This window comes from Oncorhynchus kisutch, linkage group LG8 (assembly GCF_002021735.2).
Source record: "Oncorhynchus kisutch isolate 150728-3 linkage group LG8, Okis_V2, whole genome shotgun sequence".
Lineage (NCBI taxonomy): Eukaryota > Metazoa > Chordata > Actinopteri > Salmoniformes > Salmonidae > Oncorhynchus > Oncorhynchus kisutch.
The window spans coordinates 31,589,337-31,605,143 of record NC_034181.2 but is presented as its reverse complement, the minus strand read 5'-3'; the positions used below and the strand labels follow the sequence as shown (position 1 = coordinate 31,605,143).

At 41.1% G+C, this 15,807-nt stretch overlaps 1 protein-coding gene across 9 annotated transcripts in view; it reads left to right on the top strand.

Moving 5' to 3' along the window:
- LOC116374828 (calcineurin-binding protein cabin-1-like) overlaps positions 1-15,447 on the top strand; it is a 75,797-nt gene extending 60,350 nt beyond the window's left edge. For 6 of the 9 annotated variants that reach the window (XM_031830122.1, XM_031830123.1, XM_031830121.1 and 3 more), the window contains 4 exons: positions 10,201-10,471; positions 11,601-11,786; positions 13,330-13,532; positions 13,638-15,447. In XM_031830122.1, coding sequence (XP_031685982.1) covers positions 10,201-10,471; positions 11,601-11,786; positions 13,330-13,532; positions 13,638-13,787 — 810 coding nt within the window. In that variant the 3' untranslated portion in view covers positions 13,788-15,447. The remainder of the gene's footprint in view (positions 1-10,200; positions 10,472-11,600; positions 11,787-13,329; positions 13,533-13,637) is intronic. The other 3 variants (XM_031830125.1, XM_031830126.1, XM_031830128.1) reach the window with 1 other exon arrangement.
- The last annotated feature ends 360 nt before the right edge of the window (positions 15,448-15,807 follow it).

The window sequence follows — 15,807 nt, the reverse complement described above, 5'->3', positions numbered from 1 at the left end:
AACTCAGTATCAAGCTTTGACTATTTGAATCAGCTGTGTAGTGCTAGGGCAAAAAACAAAACGTGCACCCAGGGGGGGTCCCCAGGACCGAGTTTGGGAAAACTTGCCCTAGATCACGTGTCAAACCCATTCCACGGAGGGCCGAGTGTCTGCAGGTTTTCGCTCCTCCCTTGTACTTGATTGATTAATTAAGTAATGAATTAGTAAATAACTCCCCTCACCTGGCTGTCTAGGTCTTAATTCAAAGGAAAACCCAATAGATTTCAATATCTACCAGACACAGATTTTGTACCAGCCAAAATACACAAACTGATCAACATGTTTCTAAAACAATTAAATGTATTACTAGTAAGAAGTAACTAGTGTCCAAAATATCACAGATGAGCCAAAAATGTTCACCTGCCTGTTTAGGGGCGGTAGGTAGCCTCGAGATTAGAGCTTTGGACTATTAACCCTAAGGTTGCTAGAGCGAATCCTCGAGCTGACAAGGTAAAAATCTGTTGTTCTGCCCCTGAACAAGGCAGTTAACCCTCTGTTCCTAGGCCGTCATTGTAAATAAGAATTTGTTCTTAACTGACTTGCCTTGTTAAATAAAAAAATACATTAAAAAAAAGGGCGGGAAGTTACTGTGGTAGCGTGACTAGTCATGTTTGTGCCTGTCACCAACCTTTTCTGAGTCAAATTGCAAGCCAAGATCTACCACTCAGATTTGTTTTAAACACAAGACTATGCAACATTAACCATTTAAAAACAGTACTGTAGCAATGAAGATTGTCCAGTAAGCAATAGATCCAATACATTATCACCGCATATTGGCTTTGCTTGAGTTGCCCTGCAGATGCATTGTTAAATAAATAAATAAAAACAGCAGATATCTTCTGGATTCCTTGACAATTTCTCTCTAGTGATGGTTTTAAACGTTTTGAAATCTCACAGTATCAATTTTTCTGTTGCTTTCTTTTATGCCTTCTAAATTACTGCAGACACTGTGATCTGAACCATCCGATTGGCCAGCGGTAAACCTATAGTGCACTTGATTTGCTCTCTGGGCACGCAGGGAAGGCAGAGTTTGTACCTTCAGACACTTGAAATGGTTCAAAATGGCAACAGTTTGCTATCCGGCGCATGAATCGGGTGTACCTAATGCCAACAGCTCGAGACGAATAAAAAAATATAGGACACAAGGCATTATCGTTTTTACATAAATGTTTGGTGATCGACTAGGTTGGTGACCACAGGACTGGTAGAAGCGTTGTCTTCTCTTCCCTAGCAGTTGAAACTCAAACATAGAAAAACAACCTAGCTGGTAAACAAAACAGTGTAAATAGCCAAGAAACACAAGGACAAAGTCTCACTTTAGTAGACTTCCGTTTCAAGTAAATTAGACCAACTTTTATGCTTGTGCACTTCTAAAATTGTATCTTTCACTTATTTCTTCACCTGAGTATAGACCCCATCCAGGCAGTGTTGCAGTGCAAGGGGGAAGGGAAAGGGGGATACTGGGCTATATAGGATTCGTAGTTCTTTGACTGTGCGATTAATTCACCAGCTATAAAACAAAACGTCATACTTTTGAGAACAGCTTCTCCATTTATTTTACTATAAATGTGATCATACTTGACTATTTTTATTCACAAATGCTCTAAGTGTGGAGCCCTGACCAACCGCCAACGTGGCTGGTAAAATATTTTACCCGCCAATGCCAAAATCTCCCCACATTTGGCAGGTGGGGGTGTTCATTTGGTCATTTCTAAAGGTGCTACACAGGATTTATTTTTATTTCTGCATTGTAATTTCATAAAATATCTATCTGCAGTAATAGTGGAATGATATTTCACAGTATTACTTACCCCCCAGTGTTGTGATTGGCTGTGATATTTGCCTATTGATTTCTCCCGCTGGAGTGTCATCTCTTGTCAAAAAGCATTCGCTTGGTCTTTTCCTGGTTGCTAAAATGCTACGCTGTTCGCTCAATTTTAGTTTGTGAGAAAACAAGCGCTGAATAATGTAGGGAATCCTTGTACCATCTACATCTCTGTGAAATATATTTTCAATAACCAATAAATGAAGCTGATGGACCAAAACCGAAAATAAAGGGCGCCAGTCTCCGACATGATACGGGGAAATAGGATAAGATTTGGTTGGAATGCAACCTATTGCTAAATATTTCACAGCAATTTAGATGGTTCAATGATTCCCTACACTGAATAGGTTTTTCAAATGCCGCTCCGGCCAGAGAAATCAACTGGCGAATATCACAACCCTGGCGGGTAAGTAATACTGTGACACACAATCATTCCACAATTTTTATTTCATTGATTTAACTAGGCAAGTCAGTTGAGAACAAATGATTATTTACAATGATGGCCTATCCCGGCCAACACTGGACCAGTTGTGCGCCCACCTATGGGACTCCCAATCACGGCCAGATACGATACAGCCTGGATTCAAACCAGGGACTAAAGTGACACCTCTTGCACTGAGATGCAGTGTCTGACACCACTGCGCCACTCGAGAGCCCAAGTTAACTGCAGATATATTGACATTTTATGAAATTACAATAAAAATAATATATGTATAGCACCTTTAAAGTACAGAAGTTGTTATTGTACATCTAGGCTCTTTGTTGAGTCAGAGTTCACACCTGGGGAGAGGTTGGCATAAGGCTAAGTAACTCCTCTGCAGGGACCTGGGCGTTACTCGTGTGGGTGGGAGGATCTGCTAGTCGTGTTTTGAGAGGATTCATCATAATATCTTGCTGTTTCCCCCATTAATTTACTTTAGACTTATTTGCACTATTTTGTGAGGGGCTATTTTGTGTCCGTCCATTGTTTTCCCTCACCTGTACCTCTGACCATTGTCTCATTGGTACTCTGCTCAGAGTTACGCCCTCCTTACCAAAAAGTCCGGTCACATCTCAAACACTTCAGTGCCACCTGCCGCATTCACAGACTAAGTCAAGGAACAATATGGAGCTTCGGCTCTCAAAGAAACAATGACAGCCTTGAACTTATTTAGAGGCAATTTCATTAAAATGTGATAATAATAAAAAGATGATCAGAACAGGAGATGACCTACACAGAACTGATAAGCTGCTTTCAAACCCCATCTCAGTAATTGCAGAAGGGACCATCCATGGTCTGAATCTGACTTTGAGACCAGTCTGGCTGTAAGCAGTCTTCATATGATACACAACGAATGGTGGATACGAACTAGGCTACACGGAGTCTGCTGCAGTGCTCTCAGGTACTTTTTCTCAGAGCAAAGGGTCTTTATTGTGTACCAATGCTTTTATGTATAATTCCTGATATAAGAAGCTTCACAGCTAGCGGTGGAAACCTGTAGGAGCTGCTGCTGTTGGTCTGTGTTGAGCTGTGCTGTGTGGTGGGTCTATTGCAGTTGGAGTTTGGGGGGGTTGGTTGGTTTGTTTGTTGAAGCCTGTGTGAATCCCCCAGGGAGCCTCGTTATTAATGACTCAGAGCAGGATTTGACTAGAAATCCCTGAGGTGGGATCCTGAGAAGAAAATACCATTGTGGTGAGCTATGTTATCAGTAGATCAGCTGACTTATCCAGACTAACCTTCTGTTGTTTTGTGGCAACCTGTAGCCAGGGTCTGAGTTTTACTGAGTTCTGGGCTTTTAGGAAAGTTGAATGCTCATTTACTGCATTTCTAAACAGTTTCAAATCTATAAAATTCTATTTGGAAAACAGGGAAAAAAGCAATAAGTACTGCAGCCATTATCACATTGGTTGCTTCATTCACCACAGTTGATCAACAAACACAGCCTGTTAGCTCTACAATTATCTGCTACACATTAACTCTGCACTGGGATTAAAAACTATTAATAAGTACAGAGGGATCTGTTTGCAGAAAAGGCATTTTATTAACAAAAGGTAAACAAGTTTGCTTTACAAAACTTTTTGTTGAAGTTTTACAGCTAATTTTCTGCAATTCTACACATTTTGCCATGACTTATGCCATGTTAATATGATATCTGAGTGAGAGTGACTAACAAAATCAATGGGGGCCCCCTTGAGGTCAGGGCCTTAAATAAAGGTGAAATGAAATAAATAAAAGGACCCCTGTCCCCTATCATTGAAGCCACGGCAGTTCAAGGTCGACCGCGGTACTGCATAGTCTTGTTAACACTAGCCTCTCTACGTCCTTGACTTGAGTTCTGGAACGGCTGCTTTGATGTGTCGGCACGAAGTGACGATAATGAAGAGACTGTGTCCTCAGACTTCAAGACTGAATGAATCAGGATCTATTGTTTTACATAGGACTGCTCCAGCCCTTCCGCTTCAAGCCAGCACACAGTAGCTAGCAGTAAACACACAGTAGCTAGCACAAACCTTCGGAGTTTGGGCATCGTTTGCTGCTAACATGAATAGAGCACACAAATCATCACACACATTTTCAAAACATAACAACCTGTCTATACTAAAACGAGTGACATATTAGACAACTGCATACTGTTAAACAATACGATCTTGCGGCTAGCAAGTGGCAACTAAAGAAAATAAAAAAGTAGCAACTAATGTTACCTAGCATTGTTCAGCCCATAGAAAGCCAGCCAGCTAATTACCAGCTAGCTTGCTATCAACTCGAAATCATCTAGCTAATCAAATGTATGTGTTTAATTTATAACCAACTAGTTATAGGCTGAACATTTCCTTACCCCACTTAAGTTATTCATTTTCAGAATGTCCTCTGTTTACATAGTAGGGCAATGATGTGAACTGGGGCGGCAGGTAGCCTAGTGGTTAGACTAGTAACCGAAAGGTTGTAAGATCGAATCCCCGAGCTGATAAGGTAAAAATCTGTCGTCCTTCCCAGAACAAGGCAGTTAACCCACTGTTCCTAGGCCGTCATTGTAAATAAGAATTTGTTCTTAACTGACTTGTCTACTTAAATGAAGGCAAAATAAACTGTATTGAACTGTATGTTCAATTCTGATAAGTTTCCTCCCTTCCCCCTAATTTTTGGCAATGCATGAACATGAAGTACCCTAAACATTAATAGATCATAGTCTGGCCCCAAAATATCAGACTACAGCAAGTATGAACAACAAAACCAAAAGGGATATGAATTATCTTTCATCAAGTCAACCTAAAATGTATATCTAATGCAACATTTACTAATGTAAAGATAAAGAAAAGAGAGCATGTACAAAATTTACTTTTATTTTACAGGATGATATATAATGCGTGAAGAAAATAGGGAATGACTGTGACGGTGTAAACTCAGTGAAGGTGTCTCATCCCTCTGTACCCTGGTGTAGTGGAACAATTCTTGTTCAGCCTCGTAGCATGGTTCTGATTCTGGATAGTAGCATGGTTCTGATTCACCCTGCATCCCACTGCTGGCTTGCCTATGAAGCGAAGCAGGGTAGCTCCTGGTTGGTCCTTGGATGGGAGACCAGATGCTGCATGGAAGTGCTGTTGGAGGGCCAGTAGGAGGCACTCTTTCCTCTGATCAAAAAATATATATCCCAGGGCGGTGATTGGGGACATTTCCCTGTGTAAGGTGTTGTCTTTTGGATGGGACGGTAAATGGGTGTCCTGTCTCTGGTGACTACAGATCCCATGGCACTTATCGTAAGAGTTGGGGTGTCCGACCTAAATTCCCAATCTGGCCCTCATACCACCATGGCCACCTAATCATCCCCAGCTTCCAATTGGCTCATTCATCCCCCTGCTGTAAATGAGAATGTTCTCAGTCAACTTACCTGGTAAAATAAGATAAATGGCTGATCTCCTGTAAATAGTGAAAGGACATTTAGATGTCTATTGGACAGTTGACAAACCATAACATTGTAAAACACTCAGTGGGCTATGAGTTTTTCCAACCTGAGACCCTATGGAGGATGAATGACCCGTCGAATTACAGAAACCCTGTACTGTACTTGTTCATATGAATTTCAGACTAAAAGGGGGGAACAACTGCAATTGGACAATAGAACAAATAAGGCTGAGCTTGCTTTATGCAGTTTCCATCGTCTAGTAGTTTGCACCTGTAATTAGTTATTCACACAGTATACATGAGTATTGACCATTTTAAAAGGTTCTATGAAAATCTATATAAATCAGAATTAAACAACCGTTTGACTGATCCTACAGCCGCCTTAGACTCAACAACCCTGAAGAAATGATCAGCTGACAAAAAAGAATAACGGAAATCACCCAAAGACAAATATTAGACACTATTAAAAGATTTGCGTGGGAAAAAAGCCCCAGGAATTGGACGGCTTTCTCATAGAATTCTATTTAATATTTTGGGACAAAGTAGTGCCCCTATTTACACAAATGACAGCACACATGTCACTCAGTTCAGTGCTTCCTAGTTCCATGTATCAAACAGTTATTTCAGTTATAATAAAACCAGGAACATCTGGAGAGTCCCCTGCTGCTTACAGACCCAGTTTCATAAATTGTCACAATGAAAAGCTGATAAGCAATACAATGGCAAAAGTCTTACCAGACCTCCAAGATGGCGTAGCAGTGGGATGTCTGATTTGATTGTCTTGTCCATCCCTTGTATATATCATTTTCATCGTATATATCATTTTCATCGTATATATTTTTTATCTCATTTTCCATCTATGGACTGAACATACTCTCCTGCAACCTGCCTCTTCTACATTTGCACACACTACATAGATGTTTCTATTTTTCTTTTGTTTTGTGTTTTTGACTGTACGTTTGTTTTTGTGTAACTCTGTATTGTTTTTGTCGCACCACGTTGCTTTATCTTGGCCAAGTGGCAGTTGTAAATGAGAACTTGTTCTCAACTGGCCAACCTGGTTAAATAAAGGAGAAATTTAAAATAAATAAAAAAAACTGATGCATATAGTTCAAAAAGTGTATTTTAAAAATGGAGCCAAATGAATACAAGAACATGTTTCAGCTTAATACAATACGCTAAGAAACGAGATATAGATTTATCAATAATGGCTGTTGATGCCGAAAAGGCTTGAATGGCCTTTTCTATTCAAAAATTATGAAGCTTTCAACTTTCCAGCTGAAATAATAAATAAATAAAACATATTATATACATGTCCTAAAGAAGAAATATACACAAATAATACAACTGAAAAAGGGATACGAGACAGGGTTGTCCTCTCTGACCCCTCCTGTTTGCACTGGCAATTTAACCGCTTGCAGAAAGAATTAGAGAGGATCCAAATGTAACAGGTATTGGTAAACATGAATTTTAACTAAACTTATTTGCACATGATCTCCTGATATACCTGACCAATATTGAAAACCCGATGCCCCCCTTGCTAAAAACATACATCTGAATACAAAAAGATATTACATTTACGTGGAATAAAACTAAATAATGGTAATAAGAAAAATAATAGCTCATCTACAGCAATCCTTTAAATGGACCACAAAAATATTAAATACTTTGGATGCTTAATAAGTGACAACAAATATATAAAGATAATTTTATCCCATTACTCAACAATATGAAAGCAGATCTAATTAAATGGAACAATCTTCCCATAAATCTTAGAGGTACAAATAAAGCTCTTCAGAATGGCTTGGATCGCAAAGTTTTTATATTTGTTCTTGGTATTACCAATTACCTCACCGAAGACTTAAAAAATTTGACTCGTCATAAGACTTAATATTGGCAAATAAAACTCATAAAATAAAAAGGAAAGTTTTACATCTTCCTAAGTCTGAGGGTGGTTTTAACCTTCCAGACTTGGAATTGTATCAGCTCGCTCAGGCTTTTACTTGCACTAAAGAGAGCAGCAACATGTGAATGCTCATCCCCAGAATTTTTTCACATGTCGGTTTTCAAAGGATAAAGCTAAAAACATTAACAGCTTAATAAGTTAACAACACTATAACAATATGGAAGAAAATGACACATTATTCTACAGGAACCAATATTACTCCCTAAAAGCACAACCCTATGGAACAATCTTTGGATAGCTTTTCAGAATTGACTGATAAATTAAACTAAAGGCATAGAAACAGTAAATTACTTGGTAATAGGAAATACATTTATTTCAATTACAGAATTAAAAATCCATTTTGGACTGACCAATGTACATATTTTCAAGTACATGCAACTTAAACGTTTTATATCACAACTTCGATGTGAAATCTTTTCGACATCAGAGCAATCTTAAGGGAATCATATTTGAGTCAGAAAAAGGATATTCATGTAATAGGAAAGATATACAAAACCTTGCAGAGAGCCTATCCAACTGACAATCTCTTCGAAAAAAAAGATAAACTATTGGAACTAAGACAAAAAATAACTGATATTGGCACAAGATGGAGGGAATGTTGGAACATAACTTACAAACTACAGTTATTGAAAATTCACACTTAATCCAGTATAAACTCATGTATATAATTGATTATACAAGTTATATTATACAAATTCACAAATTCTAGAGCACAATGGCAGCCATGTCTTAAGTGTAAAACTGGCAATGACTCAATAATCCATGTCTGCTGGGAATGTTATAAAGTCCAAAAGTTATGGGCGGAGCTAGAAAGTTGGCTGTCAGAAGTATTACAATGTAAATGTACCTTTTTAATCAGTCTGTCTGTGTATTTCAAGACATGTAATATGAGGGTGCAGTGAGATACCCGATGGGTTGGATGATACTTTTCTCGTCAATCATCTTGAAAAAAACATGTAGATACCTGGAAATCAACCAATCAGCCATCGTCAAATGCTTTATTATCTAAATGTTGAAAATGCGTGGGCGATGGAGAGACACTAAATGGTGCAGTTTGTGGCCATGTGGCAGAGAGTGATGCGGGCACTGGAGATGTGGGTGTGGAGCAGGCAGGTCTGGGCAGTGGTGGTGATGTGGATGTTTGAATGCGTCTGGATGCTGTCGTTTGTATGTATGTATTGTGTCATAAACAATTTATTTGCTTTTAATACACCAATGTGTAAAAAAAATATGTATATATAATAATTTTAAAAAATACACCGGATGTACACTGACTGTACAAAACATTAGGAACACCCACCTAATATTGCGTTGTTGTACCCCCATTTTTCCCTCAGAACAGCCTCAATTCATTGGGGCATGGACTCGCTCAACAGGGTGCTGGCCCATGTTGACTCCCATGTTTCCCACAGTTGTCAAATTGGCTGGACGTCCTTTGGGTGATTGACCATTCTTGATACACATGGGAAACTGTATGTCATAGAAAGTGCAGGTGTTCCTAATGTTTTGTACACTCGTATGTCCTTGAACTGATTATTTTAAAATCGCAGTGATAAGGATCATTTAGTCCGGTCGGCCTTCAACTTGATATGTAGCTATGGCCGTGCTTGGTAGTCACATTGCCATAACTTGGAAATAAGTCATGATACTATTATATACTTCTGTATATCATTATCAGTGCCCTGCCTCTAATTCCTCCTTCCCAGTTATCCAATGTCTCCCTCCTATTCGGGTACTTTTAAAAGAAGAGATGGTATTCAGTCCAATGCTCTCCTCTTTCAGAGGGGAAACTGAACAGAATCTGTATTCATACCGTTTACCATTGGCTGTGTTCTTCCTGGTTGCCATGACAGCAGTTGTTTGTGCAGCTCTTGTGTTTGATTGGTCCTCAAAACATGCCAGAAGATACCGACCATTTACACTGAGCTGCACTGGGGACAGAACGCAATCATGGTTACTTTAAGACACCTTAGAGCCGGCATGAGATATGGGTCGGAAAACGTACTTCAGTGCAGGGATGGGATATGCCACTGTACTCCAAATGTTACCTTGATCTACATTGATGCCTCGAAGGTACAATTTGGAGTAAAGTGGCATATCCCATCCCTGCATTGAGGTACGTTTTCAGACCCATATCTCGCACCGGCTCCACTGTGTCTTAAAGTAACCATGATTGTGTTCAGACCCGGTAGGGTCGGTGTCTTCTGGCAACACAGAGAAGTAAGACCTCCACAGGACACTGCTCTAGCATAAAGCCAGCGTAATAGTATCATCTAACTCTGTAAACAGTGAGATTGTATCAGCTATGTTGACTCAACCGATTTCTACGGTGGTTCTGTCTGGGACATTTTTCCCTCCAGGGATGCAGATATGCAGTTCTCAGTGTTCTATCTACAGTATCTGTACAGAGGAAAGAAGATTCTACTGCAGATGGGCACTCAAGGTCAGGCGCTCCTCCTTATTACCACACTCTGTCTTTATCTTTCTCAGTCTGCCGGTGATGCCCCGACAACACCCAAGTACACTAAGGATAACCGCGACATCTTCTTCCCTGCCTCTCTGCCAACCCCGGTCTTGCTCAGCCACACTGCCTGCCACCCTCTGTCCATCCAGATCCAGGACAGCCAAGCCAAACTCCAGTACGAGCCCCTGGGCAAGGTGCCCAGACCTCCAGCCAGCGGCTCCCACGAGCAGCCCCAGCACAGGAGAGCCCCCCTGCCCATCCACCCTGCTTCAACTATGGCCTTCAACCCCCAAACAGGTCGGTTTCATCCCTCCTCATCTCAGTACATTTCACAATGCACAGCAGTGAAACTGTCTGTTCTGTTTGAAAACAGACTCTAAAGCAGTTTAAAGTATGCTGCTACAAAGAGGACATGGTCATCAAACATTTTAATTACAATTGCGTAGTTCCTCTTTGGAGAATATAGTGTAATGTGAATTGATTTGTAACACCCGCAGTATTTTCGCTGCAAACTGGTTGTGTTCACTGTGCTGTATCTGCAGTTTGATTCCCTGCGTGGTACCTGCTGCTCTAGGGGAGAAGGATAAATGACTGTCAAACCTGCTCTCTCGCTGTAATTATATAGACAGCCAGCAGGGGGCACACTTGCCCACTCAGAGCTGTGTTACGTAACTACTGTACACTATGAACTGGTTGAATGGTTTCTGTTTTAGTAAGTCACTTATGTCTCCCTGGTAATAGTACATCTGTTGACACTTACAGATGGAAGTGTATAAAATAATGATCTGTCTTTAACTTGGAACACTGTTCTCCTGATGATGCATTGTTTCTGTATGACACAACTGTGTCAAGCCTATTTAGTTTACAATCCTGATTGTTGAGTACATGAAATCTTTAAGGATTCAAGGAGGATATCATCCACACACACATGCACACACATACATGAGGTTAAGGAGATCAGTGCTCAGCATCGGGCAGCTTGGCACTGCAATCTACCAATGGTTTCCCAGGCAACCTGAATGAAGAGGTTGGGTAGAGAGGGAGTGGGATTATTGTATTTGTTGTCAGTGCTGCTAGCGCTATTGTACGTTGCTACATGGGGATGTTATTCTCACAGGCAGGCAGGCTGAGGCATTACCCTCCCTCATATATCCTATCTGCCTAAAGCTTTCATTGCGGGGTCTGTTATGGCAGCCTGGAACAATATTTGAAACCAGTGTCTGTGTATAGAAATTACATTTATGTTCCAGTAAGCTCATGTTAATGTTGGTCATTACAAACATTGTTGTTATAGTATAGTGCACTGCATATTAAATCAGTCTGAAATTGATTATTCTGCTAACCTCAGAAGTATGAGTGAGAGCCTGTCATCTTGTCTTTCTTCTCTATGCTGGTGTGTTTGGATGATGTACGGATTGTGACCCAGCCAGGTCATGTGACGTGGTTGTTTCTCCAGATGAACTTGAGGAGCCTGCAGAAGGACTGTCCTACAAACAGCAGGAGTCTCATCTGTGCCAACAGATGAAGCTGGCCACTGTGTCCCCAGGGCAGGAGGCTGCAGGCTGGCCCCATGACGAGCCTGCTTCCTGTAGTACCACACAAACCTGCTTAGGTAAGAACATTTACAACCAGGAAATACCAAGAGGGAAAGTAAGAATTCTAGTAAGTGGAGGACAGGATCCTTGTTAGAAGTTCTCATAATGTTCAGGGAAGTCAGGAACCAATACACGCAGTCAGTCAGGAAAGCAAAGGCCAGCTTCTTCAAGCAGAAATTTGCATCCTGTAGCTCTAACTCCAAAAAGTTCTGGGACACTGTAAAGTCCATGGAGAACAAGAGCACCTCCTCCCAGCTGCCCACTGCACTGAGGCTAGGTAACACGGTCACCACCGATAAATCCATGATAATCGAAACTTCAACAAGCATTTCTCAACAGCTGGCCTTGCCTTCCTCCTGGCTACTTCAACCTCGGCCAACCAAACGAGCTTCAATGCCATACAACACTCCTTCCGTGGCCTCCAACTGCTCTTAAACGCTAGTAAAACCAAATGCTTGCTTTTCAACCGTTCGCTGTCTGCACCCGCACGCCCGACCAGCATCACCACCCTGGATGGTTCCTACCTAGAATATGTGGACATCTATAAGTACCTAGGTGTCTGGCTAGACTGTAAATTCTCCTTCCAGACTCATATCAAACATCTCCAATCCAAAATCAAATCTAGAGTCGGCATTCTATTTTGCAACAAAACCTCTTTCACTCACGCTGCCAAACTTACCCTAGTAAAACTGACTATCCTACCTATCCTCGACTTCGGCGATGTCATCTACAAAATAGCTTCCAATACTCAGCAAACTAGATGCAGTTTATCACAGTGCCATCCGTTTTGTTACTAAAGCACCTTATACCACCCACCACTGCGACCTGTATGCTCTAGTCGGCTGGCCCTCACTACATATTTGTCGCCAGACCCACTGGCTCCAGGTCATCTACAAGTCCATGCTAGGTAAAGCTCCGCCTTATCTCAGTTCACTGGTCACGATGGCAACACCCACCCTTAGCACACGCTCCAGCAGGTGTATCTCACTGATCATCCCTAAAGCCAACACCTCATTTGGCCGCCTTTCCTTCCAGTTCTCTACTGCCTGTGACTGGAACGCATTGCAAAAATCGCTGGAGTTGGAGACTTTTATTTTCCTCACCAACTTTAAACATCTGCTATCTGAGCAGCTAACCGATTGCTGCAGCTGTACATAGTCCATCTGTAAATAGCCCACCCAATTTACCTACCTCATCCCCATACTGCTTTTATTTATTTACTTTTCTGCTCTTTTGCACACCGGTATCTCTACTTGCACATGATCATCTGATCATTTATCACTCCAGTGTTAATCTGCTAAATTTTAATTATTCGCTCCTATGGCCTATTTATTGCCTACCTCCACATGCCTTTTGCACACTGTATATAGACTATTTTATTTCTCTACTGTGTTATTGACTTTATTGTTTACTCCATGTGTAACTCTGTGTTGTTGTCTGTTCACACTGCTATGCTTTATCTTGGCCAGGTCGCAGTTGGAAATGAGAACTTGTTCTCAACTGGCCTACCTGGTTAAATAAAGGTCAAATAAATAAAACATCTATATCTCTAATGTTCAGACCAGCAGCTGTATGGCAGCAGTGAGCAGTCTAAGATGTTGGACCCCAGTCGTGTGCGCTCCCGTATCCCCCCCAACATGCCAAAGCTCTTCATCCCCTCCACCGTCACCAAGTTCCCCCCGGAAATTACCGTCACCCCGCCTACACCCACCCTGCTCTCCCCCAAAGGATGTATCTCTGAGGAAACCAAGCAGAGACTCAAGGTACTTTCCCTCTTTCCCATTCTATCGTTCTATCTTTTCACCCTGTCAAACTGTCTTTCAGTCAGACTAAACCCCTCCTGTTCTTTGTCCCCTGTTCCTGTCCAGAACGTGATCCTGTCCTCCCAGTCGGCGGCCACAGTGAAGGAGACGCTGAGCCAGCCAGCCCTGGAGGTGCAGGAGACCTCCAGCCAGGAGTCCTCTCTGGAAAGTGAATCAGACGATGAGGATGAGGAGGATGATTACATGGACATCTGAGCTACTGACCAGCTGTGCCCCCCCACCCCCACCCCATTGTCCCCTTCTCACAGCTACAAGAGTGAACAAACCCAGGCTACTCATTTGAGCTAGACCTGACTACCGCCAACCCTTCCACCTTGTCTTGAAACAATGGAATGGTACATGTCACTGCAGCTAGTGTCTCTGTGTTGATGCAGTTGGTCTATCTTGTATTGAATGGGGAAAGGCTCTAGAAAGTCAAACTGGATGACTGGGGATGTTTTTAGTTCAACAACAATTTAGAAAAGTGCCATTTTACACTCATCACACCTGCCAGGTAGCCAAGGTCTCCATAGTCTTTCACATGAAAATGGGAAAGGGTGTAGAATGATGATCAACACTTACTGTAAGTTAAATGGTCAGAATTTGTGGATTGTTGCTATGCAGACAAATTCTTAGCCTTCAATGCAATTGGCATCCTTGGCTGTGATTTATGCATCTTTCACAAGTAATGGGGTCAAAAATTCAGCCTGCTTTTACTATATTTCACCTGCAGCTACATCCTTGTTGGTGGGATGCAACATCCCACACTGAGGTACTTCAATATATGTGCCATGGCAACATACAACTGTTGCCAGCCAACTTTTGTCCATACACATTGATATAAGAACCTAAACTGCAAAAAACCCACAGTTGTATGTAACCTGTATTTTCATGGACACTACGATTTACTGAGGACCATCAGCTGCAAACCAGGCTTTTATATGGGCCTCCTAACGCAATGTTGAGGAACCTACTTCTCCAAAGTTAATAACCTGTAGCAGATTGGATATGTTTACACTTCCACGTGTGATGTCTTTGATTTGTCTTTTGTTTGTTCTATTTTTGTACTCCACTGTATTATTTCAAGTCTCGTTTGATTTTGTCCTTTGTTTCTGTGTGGATTTGTAGCTTGGAGGAGTCTTTACCAGGAAGAGGTCTTGTCACCAGCATTGCTCAGGATAATAGACAGAAAGATGTTTTGGATTAGCCTGAATTAGCTTTTGTACATCACACTTAAAACATATTTTCCAATGAGGCAACTCTTACAGGGTTTGGGTGTTTTTATTTAGCATTGGGGTCAAGTACATCTCCATTCTAGTCAATTTAGGAAACAAATTCAATTTAACTTAATCAGTTGTGCTTCAGTTTATTACCTGAATTCACTGGCATTGTAAGGAAAGGTGTGGATGTTCCTAATTCAGGCAAAATGCCTTTCCCGATGGATCAGTTTTGGTAAATAGGTTTAAATTCAAAGTAAACTCGGAATGGGGATAGCTAGTCAGTTGTACAGAAGACAATATAATGTTTTTTTACAGATTGTTTTCTATAAAAAGGATATGTACTGTATGTTTATTGTCAAAAACAAGACTTTTTAAAAAGGAGGGAATTATGAATTAATAATTGTAAAGGACACCGCCCATACAAGTCTTGCTTGACTACCTGTAAATGGATGTTTGTATTTTTTGGTGTAAAATACTGTTTTGTATTTCTACTGCTGAACTTCTTATGGGAATATAGAATGGCTGAAAGGTGACTTTGGGTTCAAGGCTTTTCTTCTGCTCTTCAACCTTAGCTCAGGCTGGGGAGTTGTTGTTCTCTACATATTGACTTGCCACATTAAAGATGTCACAACAAAAATATACTTGATACACTCATACCTGGTCTTTGCTCTTTAACTCTTATTTCAATTACCTACATTTTCTGTTTGTTTTCATATTTAGTTTGAACTTCCAACCTCTGGCAGCTGTAATGGTTATGTATTGGTTGCAAAAGCTGTATGTATACAGTAGTTTAGACCAATTGGCAAGACAACCTCAATGTCATTTAGTTCTACAGACTACAATTCCAGTGAAGTTTGACCTAAACAAAACAACCTGTGGCAAAGTGTCACTCTTTCCACCAACATGTCCCCTGTGTATCAATCATGTTTTCTATCTCCATAATCTCCTCTAGCTGAGACCACCCTGTCTCTCTGACATTTTAGTCAAAGGGCTCGTACACTTCAGTGTGAAGTCTC